The sequence below is a fragment of the Piliocolobus tephrosceles genome, chromosome 20 (genome assembly GCF_002776525.5).
Source record: "Piliocolobus tephrosceles isolate RC106 chromosome 20, ASM277652v3, whole genome shotgun sequence".
Lineage (NCBI taxonomy): Eukaryota > Metazoa > Chordata > Mammalia > Primates > Cercopithecidae > Piliocolobus > Piliocolobus tephrosceles.
Window position 1 is genome coordinate 47,576 of NC_045453.1, and position 15,502 is coordinate 63,077.

Sequence of the window (15,502 nt, forward strand, 5' to 3'; positions counted from 1 at the left end):
CCTGGGTGACAGAGCAAGACTCTGTCTCAAAAAAAAAAAAAAAAAAAAGATGTAGGTTCTGATTCAGCAGATACGAGTTACAGCTTGAGATTCTGCATTTCTTTCTCTCTTTTTTTTTTTTTTTGAGATGGAGTTTCACTCTTGTCACCCAGGCTGGGGCTGGGGTGTGCAATGGCGCGATCTCAGCTCACTGCAACCTCTGCCTCCGGGTTCAAGGGATTCTTCTGTCTCAGCCTCATGAGTAGCTGGGTCTACAGGCACGTGCCACTACCCCTGGCTAATTTTTAGTAGAGACAGGGTTTCACCATGTTGGTTATGCGAGTCTCAAACTCCTAACCTCAGTTGATTGCCCACCTTGGCCTCCCAAAGTGCTGGGATGACAGGCATGAGCCACCAAGCCCAGCTTGAGATTCTGCATTTCTAATAAGATGGAGCCAACGCTGCTGGTGTATGGGCTACACTTTGAACAGCAAATGTCAAGAAGGAGCCTCAGAATCAGGGGAAGGGAGGATGCGATTCTGAATAAGTTTTTTTGAAGAGCCTAAGGCAGCCTCTGGGGGTGGAACTGCAGAGTGGACATACTTCCTCCTACGATGCTGGGATCCCTTGCTCCAGGATCACAAAATTGCCGGCCAGGAGACTCTCAAGAGAGTCCACAGGAGCCTGGAAGATAGCATTTCCCAAACAGGCTCTTGGCTTCAGGGTTCCAACAAGAACATATGGGAACAGAGGTCAGGGCCCTGGTGAGAAGAGCAGTATGGAGCCAGAGTGGCCTGAAGGTGCAGTCCAAGTGACAGGTATAATCTTGTCAAGTTCAGTTACTGGGATTAGTAATGTTTCCCCTCCCCTTCCCAATTCAGAAGTTAACATCAATCAAAATCCAGAATGACAAGATGCGGACTGGAAACCTTCCAGCCAACATGAAGAAGAACCGTGTTTTACAGATCATTCCATGTAAGAGCCCTCCCTCCACTCCAGAGCCTTATTGCCCCATCCCTCAATTCCCTCCACCTCTTCCACTTCTCAGGTACTAGTTAATGATTGGCTTGTAGACAAAAACCATGGCGTTGCCTCTTGTTGCATCCAGTTAACAACATGGCGTTGCCTCTTGTTGCACCTTAGTGGCTTCTGGAAATAAAAGAATGTAAAAGCCAAAGGCTTTCTCCCTAATGAGCTAGGAATAGACATGTCCTTGCCCAGCTGGGATTCTGTCTGCCCAGGGCCTGAGGTGGGAGCAGTGCAAGGAGAGGGAGAAGACAAATGATATTGGCTAGCTATGAGCCGCTGTCCTTCTTACAGATGAATTCAACAGAGTGATCATTCCAGTTAAGCGGGGCGAAGAGAATACAGACTATGTGAACGCATCCTTTATTGATGTAAGTGGTGGGTGTGACCCCTAAGCCCCCAACACCCCATGGAGATTCAGCCAGGATTTGCGGTGCCTCCCTCCCATACCTGCTGGGGAGGATCATGTTTGAATCAGTCAACAAATAGTGAATTGATACTCACCCACCCACTCACCCTGTACGTTAGGTCTGTCCAGCTCTGTAGAGCAGAAGGTGGGGAAAAAACAGATGGCATGTAGCAGTATAATACCTGGAAGAAAAAGTTCACAGTGCAGACCACAGCCAAGAGGAACCTGGCTGCCCTCTGATCTTTCCCATTCCTGTCCTCTTCATCCTAGCTCTAATCCCTGTTTCCACTTCCCTGTCTGTTATAGAAAGCAACCAGCTTGTCAGATAGGATTTAGTCCTTGGCCACAGGGGAGCTCTTTATGGGCTGAGTTTGCCTCCAAGCAGTCCCCATCCCTTCCTAGTGGCCTGTCTTCTCCACTAGTCCCTCTCTGATTAAACCATCTCACCCTTGCAATTAACCTGGCCTGTGCAGGGCTACCGGCAGAAGGACTCCTATATCGCCAGCCAGGGCCCTCTTCTCCACACAATTGAGGACTTCTGGCGAATGATCTGGGAGTGGAAATCCTGCTCTATCGTGATGCTAACAGAACTGGAGGAGAGAGGCCAGGTGAGCTTCAAGGTCCTGGGCGGTGAGAGACAGCATGAAAAGGTGTGTGTGTAAATGGGGAGGTTGGGAAGGCAAGAAGGTGTTTGGACCTTGTCTTTGACTTATACGGTCCAAAGAGTACATTTGCATAGTATAAGTACATACTTAAAAGGTATATAAATACATATGCATTTCCAGGCTTGCCCAGCCAGTTGGTGTCTAAGCAGTCATTAGCTTCTCCCAAGACTAGAAAAGCAGTGTGATCTGAGCCTCCATGTTATTCCCAGACAGCTCACACCCTTTCACTTTCTCCTGAATACAGTCCCCCGAGCCTAGCCTTTGCACAGTGCTCCAGGCAGGGCACCCTCTCCTTCCCAGTGCCCCAGGCAAGGCAGCTAGATCAAGGTTCTGAGGTAGACCCAGTATGAGTGTCCCTAAGAAGGGATTGCCTCATTGCTGACTACATAAAATAAAGCAGTAGAATTTAAGAAATTGCACAAACAAGAAACTTACAGTCTAATATTCAATAATAAGGAAATCTTTTAAAGAAAAAAGCCCTCAGGTCAATTAAAAAGCAGAGTTGTATGGAAACTCATACTAAAAAGGGACCCTAGCAGTCCCCTAGGTCAACTTCCTCTCAGTATAGGAAACCTCCTAATATTGTTCCTGAGTCAGAATCATACAGCCTCTACTAAGCACATTCAATCCAGGGATATCGCCCTCACCCCCCACATTACAGGGGAACCCAGTCTGTGTTTTGATAATGCTTATTTTTTTAAAAATTATTTCTGTTGAAGTTGCACATTGCAGCAAAATGAGTGATTCATTATATCTGGAGTGTCACTTAGCAGGGATCAGAATCCAGAGAATGGGCCTGGAGAGAAGCTAGCAAGGCCTGGTGAGAAAATTCCTTTAAGCCACAGTGAAGAGTTTGATCTTCACAAAGGAGCTGAAGAGCCCTTGACAACATCCAGTTTGTGATTTTTTAAAAAATCCCTCTGGCAGCAGTGAGGAGGATGCTTTAGAAATGCGGAAGCTGCTGCAGTAATGCTGGCGGCCTGGACTCGGGTAGTGAGAGGGTGCTATCCCAGAGAGGGTGAAGTGAGGAGGAATTAAAGATGGCACCCACTCATGACTCATTGAATTTATAGTCAAACATTTAAAATACAAAGTATGTTTTACATTAGTTGTCCCAAGTCACTTCTTGTTCCCCATCTGTACTTACGTTAACTTTGGTACAAGGCTTTACAATATTTGCTCACCCTGATGTTTCATTACATCAGGTTGTTTTGTTTGTTTGTTTGTTTGTTTGTTTTTGAGACAGGGTCTCACTTTGTCACCCAGGCTGGAGTGCAGTGGCACGGTCTCGACTCACTGCAGCCTCAACCTCCCAGGTTCAAGTGATCCTCCCACATAGCCCTCCAAGTAGCTAGGACTAAAGGCACGTGTCACCACGCCCGGCTAGTTTTTGTATTTTTTTTGTAGAGACAGGGTTTCACCATGTTGCCCAGGCTGGTCTTGAACTCCTGGGCTCAATTGATCCACGTACCTGTTGACCCAAAGTGCTAGGATTACAGGTTTGAGCCATAGTGCCCGGCATTTTTTTGAATTTTAATCAGCCATTTAACTCATTAGCTATTCTTCTTAGACTTGTATGATGTACCTAATCAACAGACATACTTTGTAGGTCTCTATCATCTTTTTTTTTTTGAGACAGAGTCTCACTGTGTCACCCAGGCTGGAGTGCAATGGCACAATATGGGCTTATTGCAGCCTCTGCCTCCCAGGTTCTAGCAATTCTCCTGCCACAGCCTCCCTAGTAGCTGGGATCAAAGATACCCACCATTCATGCCCAGCTAATTTTTGTATTTTTGTAGGCATGGGGTTTCACCATGTTGGCCAGGCTGGTCTCAAACTCCTGACTTCAGGTGATCTGCCTGACTTGGCCTCCCAAAGTGCTGGTACTACAGGCGTGAGCCACCGCGCCCAGCATCTTCATCATCATTAATAACAATACTGATGAGGTGGGAGGTTTGGTTAAGGTGCTTGGCTTTGCACCCAAGGAAGCACACACCTGAGTAACAAAGGCCATTTAGGAAATGAGCCACCGTGTTCTCAGGAGCTAGGTGCCTATTCCCAGCCCTCTCTGATCAACCGTGTTGGAACCTGCAGATCAGACCGGGGCCCTACATGTGGTTCCTCCTGCACCCCTGCCCTCCAGATCTGTGATGGGCAGGACCAAAGAGCAGGCCAAACAGCTGGAACCACGAACACAAGGACCATCTCAGCCCACTGCCCTGTGATAAAATGTGGCCCAGTGAACATCTCCACCTCTGTCCCATCAGATGCAGGCTCTTCCATCCTTGGAAAGGACCTAGTAAGAATAAAGGGCAGGGGGCCAGGAAGCATTTCATGTGTGTGGCAGTGGGGAGAAGAGTCATGCACACACAAATTCTCCTACCCACTGAGTGAGGCCTCTCCCTCTACCTTCCACTGTACCTTAGGCTCTATCTTCCTAGGGCCAGTGAAGCAGACAATGGTGCTTGCCCTCAGAAGCTTCTGAGTGGATCAGAACAGGATATTAGTGATGTTCTTTACAAGGCCTCACTGGACCCCAAGTTCACTTTCTGTTCCATTCATGTTGTCAAGTGCAGGTTCCAGAGATCATTAACGCAGTAAGCCTAAATGATGCAATGAAAGGTGCCTCCATTTATACAGTGACACTACCATCCTCGCTTACAGTATTAAGTTCCCAGAGAAAAAAAATCCGATCCCAAAATGTAAATTCTATACCTATATAAATTAAAATCCCAAGGGAATTAAAAATTTTAAATTATCTCCTCCTGCTTTTTTTTTTTTTTTGAGATGGAATCTCACTCTGTCTGCCAGACTGGAGTGCAGTGGCACGGTCTCAGCTCACTGCAACCTCCGCCTCCAGGATTCAAGCGATTCTCCCACCTCAGCCTCCCGAGTAGCTGGGATTACAGGCATGCACTACCATGCCTAGCTAATTTTCATATTTTTAGTAGAGACAGGGTTTCATCATGTTGGCCATGCTGGTCTCAAACTCCTGACCCCAAGTGATCCGCCCGCTGTAGCCTCCTAGAGTGCTAGGATTACAGGCATGAGCCATTGCCCCTGGCCACCTTCTGCTCTGTTTTAACCAAAAGGGTTCACCAGGATGCCTGGTAAGCCTTGGGTTCCCTCAGCAGCTGCAGCTTGGACCATCAGCCTGGGCAGACAGAGCAGTGCCAGGAACTCCCATGCTAGGTTAGCCCAACCGTAGACCTCATCCTGCTTCTCTAAAGCATAGTGAAACATGATAGCATTAGTCTCCACAAAGCTGTGTGTCCCCATCACCAGTGTCAGCCTTAGATCGCATAAGAGACTTCATGCTGTCTGGTGGAAAGACAAAGTAGGAGAAAAGACAGAAAAGCTTCCATTTCACTTCTTTAAGATGCTGTTATCTAGAGGCCGTAACCTGAATACACAAATCTGAGATGTAACTCCAGTCCCCAGCTTTTCTTCTACTGGTCTTGAACACCCATTCCCTATCTTCTGTCCCTTACCCACTGATGACTTTAACACCAGGCTTACTGCTCCTTTTGAGCCCGTTCCTGACTCTGGTTTTGGAGGCATCAGTCACCATGTGGATGATCCATCTATCCTTAGTCTTTCTATTTCTCAGCTTCCTCAGCCACCTCATCCTGTGGTCAAGTCACGATCTGCCCTGTATCTGCACCACCTTTAGAATCTCAACAAGGCATCCGCCCTGGTTACTGCCTCCTTCCTCCCACCTCAGTATTCTCTTTTACTCCATTCATTTTTGTCTTCATCAAGTCCTTAGAGCCATTAATGCCTCCACTTTCTCAACATCAGCCACCCCGAACATGTCCTCACCTTCCTTCTTACTCTGTTTTTGTGTTTTGAGTTTTGTTTTTGAGCGTTTGAGTTTTCTGATTTGAGTTTTTGTGGTATGTCATTATCATTATGACCTTTCCTTATTCCCTCATGCTTTTTTTTTTTTAATTTTGAGACAATCTCGCTCTGTTGCGCAGGCTGGAGTCCAGTGGCGTGATCTCTGCTCACTGCAAGCTCCGCCTCCCAGGTTCACGCCATTCTCCTGCCTCAGCCGCCCAAGTAGCTGGGACTACAGGCACCCGCCACCACGCCCGGCTAATTTTTTGTATTTTTAGTAAAGACGGGGTTTCACCATGTTAGCTAGTATCGTGTTGACCTCCTGACCTCATGATCTGCCCACCTCGGCCTCCCAAAGTGCTGGGATTAACAGGCGTGAGCCACCGCGCCCAGCGTCCCTCATGCTTTCTTACTTTCATGGCAAGCTGTCTAGTAAAACCCAGATATATGACTCTATCTGATATAGCAAACATCACTGGGCAAAAACACAAAACAGTGCCAAATGCTCTCACATTGAACTCATGACCACAAATCTCATAGGGGTAATTGGTGCCACCTAGCAATGCTGTTGCACTTCCTTTTCTTCCTGAAACCTCCAGCATCTGCTCTTGCCTGTCCCATCATACTCACACCTTAGCTTGTGACCTGGCCTCATTCTTCTCCAAGAAATCAGACATGAACACTGTCATCCTCCCACCCCCAAACAACCAGCCTCTTCAAATCCGTACCGACTCTCTTCTCTCTTGTTACCGTGGAGAAGGGTTTCTGCATCTCTCAGTCCAGCTGTCCACTGTGCCTTTGGCCCCATTCTCTCCTTCCTGCTCAGGGATGTTGCTGCTATAACCATCTTCTCTCCCACCTCCATCAGCAGTTCCCCTCTCTAACCACTACTTTCATCAGCCTATACATGTTACATTTCCTGTCTTTTAAAAACAAAAAAAATCTGCTGATCCCACTTTCCCTTCCAGCTACTATCCTGTTTGTCTGCACCCCTTCCCAGCAAAACTCCTTTAAAGAGTTGGCTTTTGGCTGGGCGTAGTGGCTCAAGCCTATAATTCCAGCACTTTGGGAGGCCAAGGTGAGCGGATCACAAGGTCAAATGATCGACACCATGCTGGCCAACATGGCAAAACCCCATCTCTACTAAAAATACAAAAATTAGCTGGGCGTGGTGGTGCATGCCTGTGATCCTAGCTACTCGGGAGGCTGAGGCAGGAGAATCGCTTTAACCAGGGAGTTGGAGGTTGCAGTGAGCCAAGATCGCGCCACCGCACTCCAGCCTGGTGACAGAGTGAGACTCCATCTCCAAAAAAAAAAAAAAAGAGTTGGCTTTCTCCCCCCAAGTTCTTTCTTCGCTCTGTTCCTTTCAGGCTTGGCCCCCCTGGGACTGCTTTAGTCAAGATCACCAGTAACTGACCTCTTGCCAAATCCACAGGTCATTTCTCTTTTATGATTTTTTTTTTTTTTTTTTTTGTCCTTACAGCAGCATTTGATAGAGTCAGGGCCTCCCTTCTCCTCCTCAGAACACTTACTTCCACAGCATCACCCCACTCACTAACCTGGCAGTTCCTTTGTTATTTCTTTGTGACCTCATCCTCTAAAACATTGGAGTGTACTAGATTCAGGCACTAGCCCTTCAGGATCTCAGCCAGTCCTGTGGCTTTAAGTACAACCCATATGCCAGGGATCCTGAATCTACGTCTCCAGCCCAGTCACCTGTCCCCCTTCCCAATGTGGGCTCCTGATTTCCTCCTTCCCCCGACACTAGTCCACCCCACTGTTAGCCTTCTAAATAAATAGCCACCTTCTGCCCAGTTGCTCATGTCTAAAATCCGAGAGTTACCTTCCTTACTCCCCTCTCCTCACCCCTCACATCCAGTCTGCCACTAAGTCCTGATACAGGCAGAGCCTCCCCACTTTTCTCCAGCGTGACTGCTGTTATCCGAACAAGCCCTCGTCTCTCACTGCTTGCCCGTGGGACTCTGGGGATGACTTATATGCGCAGCCTCGTCTGCAGTGGCCTGGCAACTGGTCCTCCTGCTCTCATTCTAACCCACCTTTAGTTCTTCAGATGGCAGCTGCTGGTCCTTTTGAAAATATAAATCATTGTCACTCCTCATCTTAAAAATCCTCTTTGAGGCCAGGTGCGGCAGCTCATGCCTATAATCCCAGCATTTTGGAAGGTCAGAAGTTCAAGACCAGCCTGACCAACATGGAGAAACCCCATCTCTACTAAAAATACAAAATTAGCGGGCATGGTGGCGCATGCCTCTCATCCCAGCTACTCGGGAGGCTAAGGCAGGAGAATCGCTTGAACCTGGGAGGCCGAGGTTGCAGTAAGCCAAGATCGCGCCATTGCACTCCAGCTTGGGCAACAAGAGCGAAACTCTGTCTCAAAAACCAAAAAAAAAAAATCCTCTTTGGTCTTCTAGAGATCTTGAGAGAAAATCTACCCATGTATACAAAATTTAGAGACTTTTGGTCAGATATGGTGGCTCACACCTGTAATCCTCCCACTTTGGGACGCTGAGGCAGGTGGATCACCTGAGGTCAAGAGTTTGAGACCAGCCTGGCCAACATGGTGAAACCCTGTCTCTACTAAAAATATAAAAATTAGCTAGGCATGGTGGCGCACACCCGTAGTCCCAGCTACTGGGGAGTCTGGGGTGGGAGAATCACTTGAAACTGGGAGGCAGAGGTTGCAGTAAGCCAAGATCATGCCACTGCACTCCAGCCTGGGCAACAGGGCAAGACTCTCTCAAAAAAGAAAAAAAAAATTAGAGACTTTTAGTGTTGATATCTAGTCCCTAGACTTGATATGTATTTCTGTCTTAGAGATAGAGATCACGCTTAATTCCTCCAGCACACACACTCTGTGACTCTCACACCCGTTGGGACCTCATGGTTCTGATGGTTTTAAAGGCCAAGTCTTCATCCCAGCTGAGACATTGTGTAAATCATTGTTGAGAAGGCACTATGGTAGCAAAAACCATTCCACCCACCAGTGCCATAAAAACTAATTATAATGCCTGATGAAGTGAGCCTTAATGAGAATTTTTTTTTTTTTTTTTGGCTGTTCTGGTTGAAGAGAGGCCCAGAGCACCGATCCCTGAGGCATCCCCAGGGCTCCTAGAGAGCATGGGTAGAAGAGCACTAGTCCAAGCCGGGTGCGGTGGCTCAAGCCTGTAATCCCAGCACTTTGGGAGGCTGAGACGGGCGGATCACGAGGTCAGGAGATCGAGACCATCCTGGCTAACATGGTGAAACCCCATCTCTACTAAAAATACAAAAAACTAGCCGGGCGAGGTGGCGGGCGCCTGTAGTCCCAGCTACTCCGGAGGCTGAGGCAGGAGAATGGCGTAAACCCAGGAGGCGGAGCTTGCAGTGAGCTGAGATCCGGCCACTGCACTCCAGCCTGGGTGACAGAGCAAGACTCCGTCTCAAAAAAAAAAAAAAAAAAGAGCTAGTCCAGGGCATGTCCTTGATTCACCACTTTAATAATCATGATTTTATTTGGACTGTGAGACTATTCACAACTTCTTTTTCTACTTAATTTTTTTCCATATCTTTCAATGACATTATATGTATGGTTGAGAATTTTCAATTGTCAGTAGTGAAGAATCTCAGATCTTACCCCAAAATTCTCTAAAGAAATGGGCAGCATAACTGTGTGATGTTATATTTATGTATTTATGCCTTGGCTTGTTCTGCAGACATTGAACAAATTCATTTACCAGATACTGAGAGCCTACCATGTGCCAGGCATTGTGCAAGGTGTGGGGAATACAGAAATGAAAAGAGACGCAGCCACTCCCACAAGGAGCTGTAGAGGGAAGTGAGCCAGGTGCAAGCAAAGACAGACAGTAGACCACCTCCTGCTCACTAGCAAGGACAGAAAGGCGAGTGCTAGCAACTTGAAGGTACCTTGCAGATCAAAGAGATAAAGGTAAAAGGGAGAAAGGATACTGTGGCCTGGGCGGTGGTGAAGCCCGTGGCTGTCTGGGAATGTGAATTGGTTCTGATTTTCTGAATTAGCAGTCTGGCAGATGTAAGCAGCATTAACTATGAAAACACCCCATGGGAGAAAAAGAAAGGAATTGGAACAAAGATTTTCACTCCTTCTCTCCCTCCAGCCACCAAGTATTGGATACCCTGTGAGCCTGTAGTCAGAGTTCTTTACAGACCCTGTCAGTGTCTGTTGAGTCTCTGGTGAGGCTCGGAAGCTAATTGGAATGATGTGATATAATGATCCTGCAAGTTTTCAATACCTTGGGGATGAAGTGTGTCAGCGTAAGAGGTGGCTGTACTGAGAGGGGTCAGGCTGCTCGTGGGCAGTGCTGCTTCTATACATGTGGTACTCTGAGCCCCTCACCTCTCCAACTTGTCCCTCCAGGAGAAGTGTGCCCAGTACTGGCCATCCGATGGACTGGTGTCCTATGGAGATATTACAGTGGAACTGAAGAAGGAGGAGGAATGTGAGAGCTATACCGTCCGAGACCTCCTGGTCACCAACACCAGGGTAAGATGGGTGGTGGGTAGACTCTGCCCCCCAGGAAAAGCAGGGTTACCCCTGCCTCCCTGATCCCCTTTCTTCCAAAGGAGAATAAGAGCCGGCAGATCCGGCAGTTCCACTTCCATGGCTGGCCTGAAGTGGGCATCCCCAGTGACGGAAAGGGCATGATCAGCATCATCGCTGCCGTGCAGAAGCAGCAGCAGCAGTCAGGGAACCACCCCATCACCGTGCACTGCAGGTATGGCTCACTCTTGCCCTCAGGGGGAGAGAGAAAGCAAGGAGGGGGAAACGGGAAGCTGGTGACCATGGGTCAGACTGAAGAAAGCCACACAAGAGCAAGATATTGGTGAGCACATGGTAGTCGAGATTGATGCTAAGACAGGATTGGATGCTAAGAGAGGACCTTAGAGCTTGAACTTGGCACAATAAGTGCTAGAGGACTAATGTTTGGATAGTGGGCAGGAGAGCAGCAAGGGAGACTGGCAGTGGAGACCCCAGTTGTGCTATGTGAGGTAAGGGCCTGGCCTCCTTAAGAAGCACAGGAAAAAAGAACAGGGCAATTATTTTAAAAACAGTGGACTGTAGGTATGGCTTGCCCTGTCTGTACATTGAGGAAAAATGAACAAGACTAAGAACAGAGGGTGAAAGAGAAGAAGAGTCAAGGGTGTCTCCCAGGTTTGAGCCTGGATTGGTGTGACCAGCAGAAGAAAGACAGTAAAGAGGCTTGTTTGAGGGGAAAAGTTGAATTTTGTTTGGGGCATGTTGCTGGAGATTGCATTTTAGAAAAAATGCACTCCTTTACTTAGAATCCTAACAACAGCTTACAAGGCCCAACATGTTCTGAGGGCTCCCTGGCCAGGGCCGGCAGAGGATAGTGTGTACCACAGGCTGGCTCTGATCCCACCCCCACCACTCTCCTTTCTTCTTTCATGAACTGCATGGCCTTCAGCACCCTGGGCACACACCTGCCGTGGGCCTGAGATGCCAGTTTCCCAGGCAGCCACAGGGCTTTGTCCAAGCCTTCTCTGAGTACCCTGCCTAGAACTCCCACTCCTCTTTTCCCTTCTCTTAACACACATCTTGTCTAGGGACATTGCTAAACCCCACAGTCCCTGCCTCAGAGTAGGCACTCAGTGTCTGGTGAGTGAATCAACTGATGACATTGAATAGGGGGATAGCGTCAAGGTCAGAGTCTGGATTCCTGGGATTTAGGAAGAAAGTGAGAGACACGGAAAGGAATCAGCAGATCCACACCAGTGTAGGGAGTGGGGTTTGTCAGGGAAAGGGAAAGACAGGACTAGAGCTAGTTCTAACCTGAGCGAACGGCAGGTCAGGACAACTCAGGCCAGCATGTGCAGGTGGACAGCAGTGGCTCCGTGCTGGTGGGGTATGAGTGAAGGTCATCCCCCATGGTCCAACAGGTGAGTCCCTCCACAATACATGGGGCCATGCAGGAAGGGCACAGGGTACACTGCCTCCCGACCCAGAACCCCTCCAGGCTGGGTGGGGGCCCACGGGGCAAAGGCGAGCACCGGCTGCCTGCCCCCACCTCTTTGTCTACCACTTACCACTGTCACTCACCCCCTTGCACAGAGGGCCATGGCAGCTGTGGTAAATGTGTCTGCTCTGTTGCAGCGCTGGAGCAGGAAGGACGGGGACCTTCTGTGCCCTGAGCACCGTCCTGGAGCGTGTGAAAGCAGAGGGGATTTTGGATGTCTTCCAGACTGTCAAGAGCCTACGGCTACAGAGGCCACACATGGTCCAGACACTGGTATGCTGCCCACATATTTGTCCCTGCCACCACACCACCTGCAGCCCTTCTCTGTCAAGGCCAGCTCAGGGAGGAGGCTCTTCAGAGGGGCCCACCCAGGAGTCAGAAGACTGTCTAAACACAGACCTGCCCTTCCCCTCCCAAGGTGCCCCAAATACACAGGAAGCACGTTGGGAGGCAGGATGGCAGCAATGGGAACATAGCCCCTGTTGCCAGAGGATGGGCCAGGTTAGAAGGGGGTATCTGGGTGCCCCACAGGGCTCATCTGCACTTCTCTGTGGGTAAGGAAGATCCAGGAGGAGTACCTGCCTTTGGGCTTGGGCTCCCTGTTAAGAGGTCTGGCTTTTAACAAGCCACACATCCACAGAGGTTTTCCTGAATCCCATGGAGCTAGAAATGTTTGAGGAGTAAAGAAAAGTGAATGTTAGTAGGTTTGGGAGACAAGGTTCTGAGAGCCAGGGTGCATGCTAGCCTGGCAGCCATGGTAATTGTGGGCCATGCTCAGCTGCACCGTCTCCCAGCCCAGCACATGCATGTCTGACCTCTGTAGGGCCTGGGTCAGCTCTGGTCAGCTCTGCTTGTAGAAGGTCTGCTGCATTCAGCCCAGAAGGGGAATGCTGTCAGAACTCTGGCAGGCAGATCAGAGCTCAGGTGAAAGTTCAAAAACATTCAGTTCCTCTTGATTTTCCATCTTCGAAAAAAAAAAAAAAACAATGAGTCTGTTAGGAATTACAGGTACTGTGTGTTCTTCAGTAACCCTGGCTTTTTCCCTATCTTTCACTCTCCAGGAACAGTATGAGTTCTGCTACAAGGTGGTGCAGGAATATATTGATGCATTCTCAGATTATGCCAACTTCAAGTAAGCGGCAACAAGCATCCATGGACCAGGAGGATTGCCTTTAATATTTTGTAATATTCTGTTTTGTTAATATACCCCAAATTGTGTATATATCTTATAACTGTTTTAGAAATTGGTACATAGGCTTCTATTACCTATTAGGTGGAAATTTTATATGTAAATGTGTTAGCACTGATAGTCCTTTTTCCAATGTTTTATTGGGGAATTAAATAGTGTGATGTTTGGACTGATATCGTGAAATCCTCAGCCGGGAAATTGGGCTGGATTGTGCTTTGGTTAATACATCTTTCCCTAAAGAAGATAAAAACAAAATCCATTCCAGGTAGCTCAGCACCAACTAAGAAAAAAAGCACAAAGTACTCAGAGCTCCAGAGGAAAGTGGTTGTCCCCATACCACCATGCACTGTAAATATCCCTCCCCTCGCTCCCTGGTCCCCTCCCCTGTCCCCACCACCTATATCATGGGAGTAATAGGACCAGAGCGGTATCTCTGGCACCACACTAGGGACTATCAGGTAATAAAAGCTTTGACTCCCTGAGGAAATGTCTCTCCCTTTGTCTGGGGGTGGGGCAGCCATACAGGCTGGGGCTCTCCTCGGCTGTTGATGGCCCTGCTGTTGCTGTTCTCTCTGAGCAATCTGAGAGAGGCCACAGTCCCCCAACTCCTCCTATCCACCAAACACAGCCTCTCCAGTTCTTAGGTGATCTCCAGGACCCTCCTCTCATTGCCAGCACATCTTTGGTTTAGTGGTCCTGGCCAGCCTCCCTCCCTATGGAAGGTGGCCAGGTCCTCACTGAGTCTCCTTAAGGACAGGGGGACAGGGGAGAGTGGAGCTGACTCAGCTTTGGGCTGAGGCCAGTCTGACCTCTCCAGTCTGTGGTGCTTTGCTACAAAGCTGTCTGGATTGTGTCACCCTGTCCAGGATAAGTCTTTATATCCACATGTATTGTGTTGAATTGCTTCCATTTTCTTTCATACGGGTCCTCATTTCTGGGAATGTGAATGTTTCTCGGATCTAGAAGTCAGGATGGTGGGAGTCTTAGATTCCCAACTTGGTTTTGAGTGACATGTTAGACAAAAGTGTTGAACTTTTTTCTTAAAGAAGCTGGATGTTCATTTGTCTCCTATAACAGTCTGCCCTGTCCAGAGACCCAGTATCCTTAGGGTATTGTTCTTATCCTCATGGTTGAAGCTGGGTCACTGCCATGTCCGTATTCCACCCTGAGGAAAGAGCATGGAGAGCCAGCAGCTTCATTTCTAAGGACAGGAAGCCAAATCTGCACTTTTCGTTTCCACTCAACCCCACCCCATATTCCACTCATTGGCTTCACAGGGTTTTCACCTGGTCATAGCTATGCCTAACTACAGGGGGTGCTGGGGAAGTGTGATCTTTTGTTGTGTTGGGAGAATGGGTCTGTCCACTGCCTCCCAGCCTCATGAGCAGCTTACTACAGGAGCAGGAGAGCAAACTGGTGGCTGTGGTTGTGAGGCAGGGCCTTTCTTGAAGAGCCAGCACAGGCCTAGGCTCCGCAGAGGCTTCATGGAGTGAGAGGTGGCACCCCAGCCTGGTCCATGGAGGCATGCTTAGGGGTCAGCACTACTGAGCTGCTTGGAGGAGGTGGGACTTGAACCAGACTCATGGGATGCTGGAAATTTAGATGAGTGAAAAGGAGGAAAGGCGAAGTGGAGCCACATTACAGAGGGCCTCAGAGTCCAGATAAAGCAGTTAACATGTAGTGGCTCCAGGAGGGAAGCCTGTCTGTGCACCACATATCCAGGATGTTTGTGGGAAGGAAGGAGATGTGCAGAAGGGACCCAGGAGGCAAGGGCTGCAACAGACCCCTGTGGAAGTTTACAGGAGGTGAGTGTGAGTCATTAGAGACATTCAGTTCTGTAGGAACTAAGGAACTCCCAAGAGGCAGTAAACTTAAAACTCAGTAGTCTCAAGAGAAATATGGATAAATTAGGCAAAGACAGAATCTGAGGAATTTCTGGTGAGGGGTACCAAGTTTGGGGAGCAGCCCCTGGCTCCTTGCAGGCTACCCTTCAGTGCTTTGTGTGGCCAAGTCCAAGTCGATGCAGGAGGGCAGGCACTGGGTCAGCAAGCCACTCAGTGAATGTGCAGGTGAGGCCGTTCACGGGCGCTTTTGTGCCTCCCAGCAGGCTGCCTCCTATTGTCAAGACTGGCCTTCAGCAAGGTGTGCCACCGTGGCCTGAGTGGTTTTCTGCTGAAGTCCAGTGGATAGGCATCACCTGGGTGCAAAACCAGTGTCTCCAGGTAGGAATGACCTCAGCTGTTTGCTCCCTGTCTTGCTCAGGCTGTAGATGTGTCCCTCATCCCTTCATGCGTCCCTCTTCACTCCTCTTTTGCTTTCTACTTGGGGCTTGCATGTTTACAAGAGAGGTGAACCCAACAGAAACTAGTGTAGGCCAAAAGGA

The 15,502-nt window shown here is 48.8% G+C and overlaps 1 protein-coding gene across 1 annotated transcript; it reads left to right on the top strand.

Annotated features, from left to right (window-relative positions):
* The first annotated feature begins 833 nt into the window (after positions 1–833).
* On the top strand, positions 834–13,602 carry LOC113223570 (receptor-type tyrosine-protein phosphatase alpha-like). The gene is made up of 7 exons (XM_026452983.1): positions 834–954; positions 1,300–1,376; positions 1,888–2,022; positions 10,313–10,438; positions 10,519–10,670; positions 12,068–12,203; positions 12,992–13,602. Exons 1-7 carry the CDS (start codon positions 834–836, stop codon positions 13,064–13,066), a joined length of 822 nt encoding a protein of 273 aa, XP_026308768.1. The 3' UTR covers positions 13,067–13,602.
* The last annotated feature ends 1,900 nt before the right edge of the window (positions 13,603–15,502 follow it).

What these genes read in the sequence shown, in the direction of transcription:
- LOC113223570 (XM_026452983.1), top strand. Translation starts at nt 834, where the DNA reads ATGTTTCCCCTCCCCTTCCCAATTCAGAAGTTAACATCAATCAAAATC. An exon ending in TGAACGCATCCTTTATTGAT is followed by an intron (nt 1,377 to 1,887) that starts GTAAGTGGTGGG and finishes TGGCCTGTGCAG; the next exon opens with GGCTACCGGCAGAAGGACTC. An exon ending in TCCTGGTCACCAACACCAGG is followed by an intron (nt 10,439 to 10,518) that starts GTAAGATGGGTG and finishes TTTCTTCCAAAG; the next exon opens with GAGAATAAGAGCCGGCAGAT.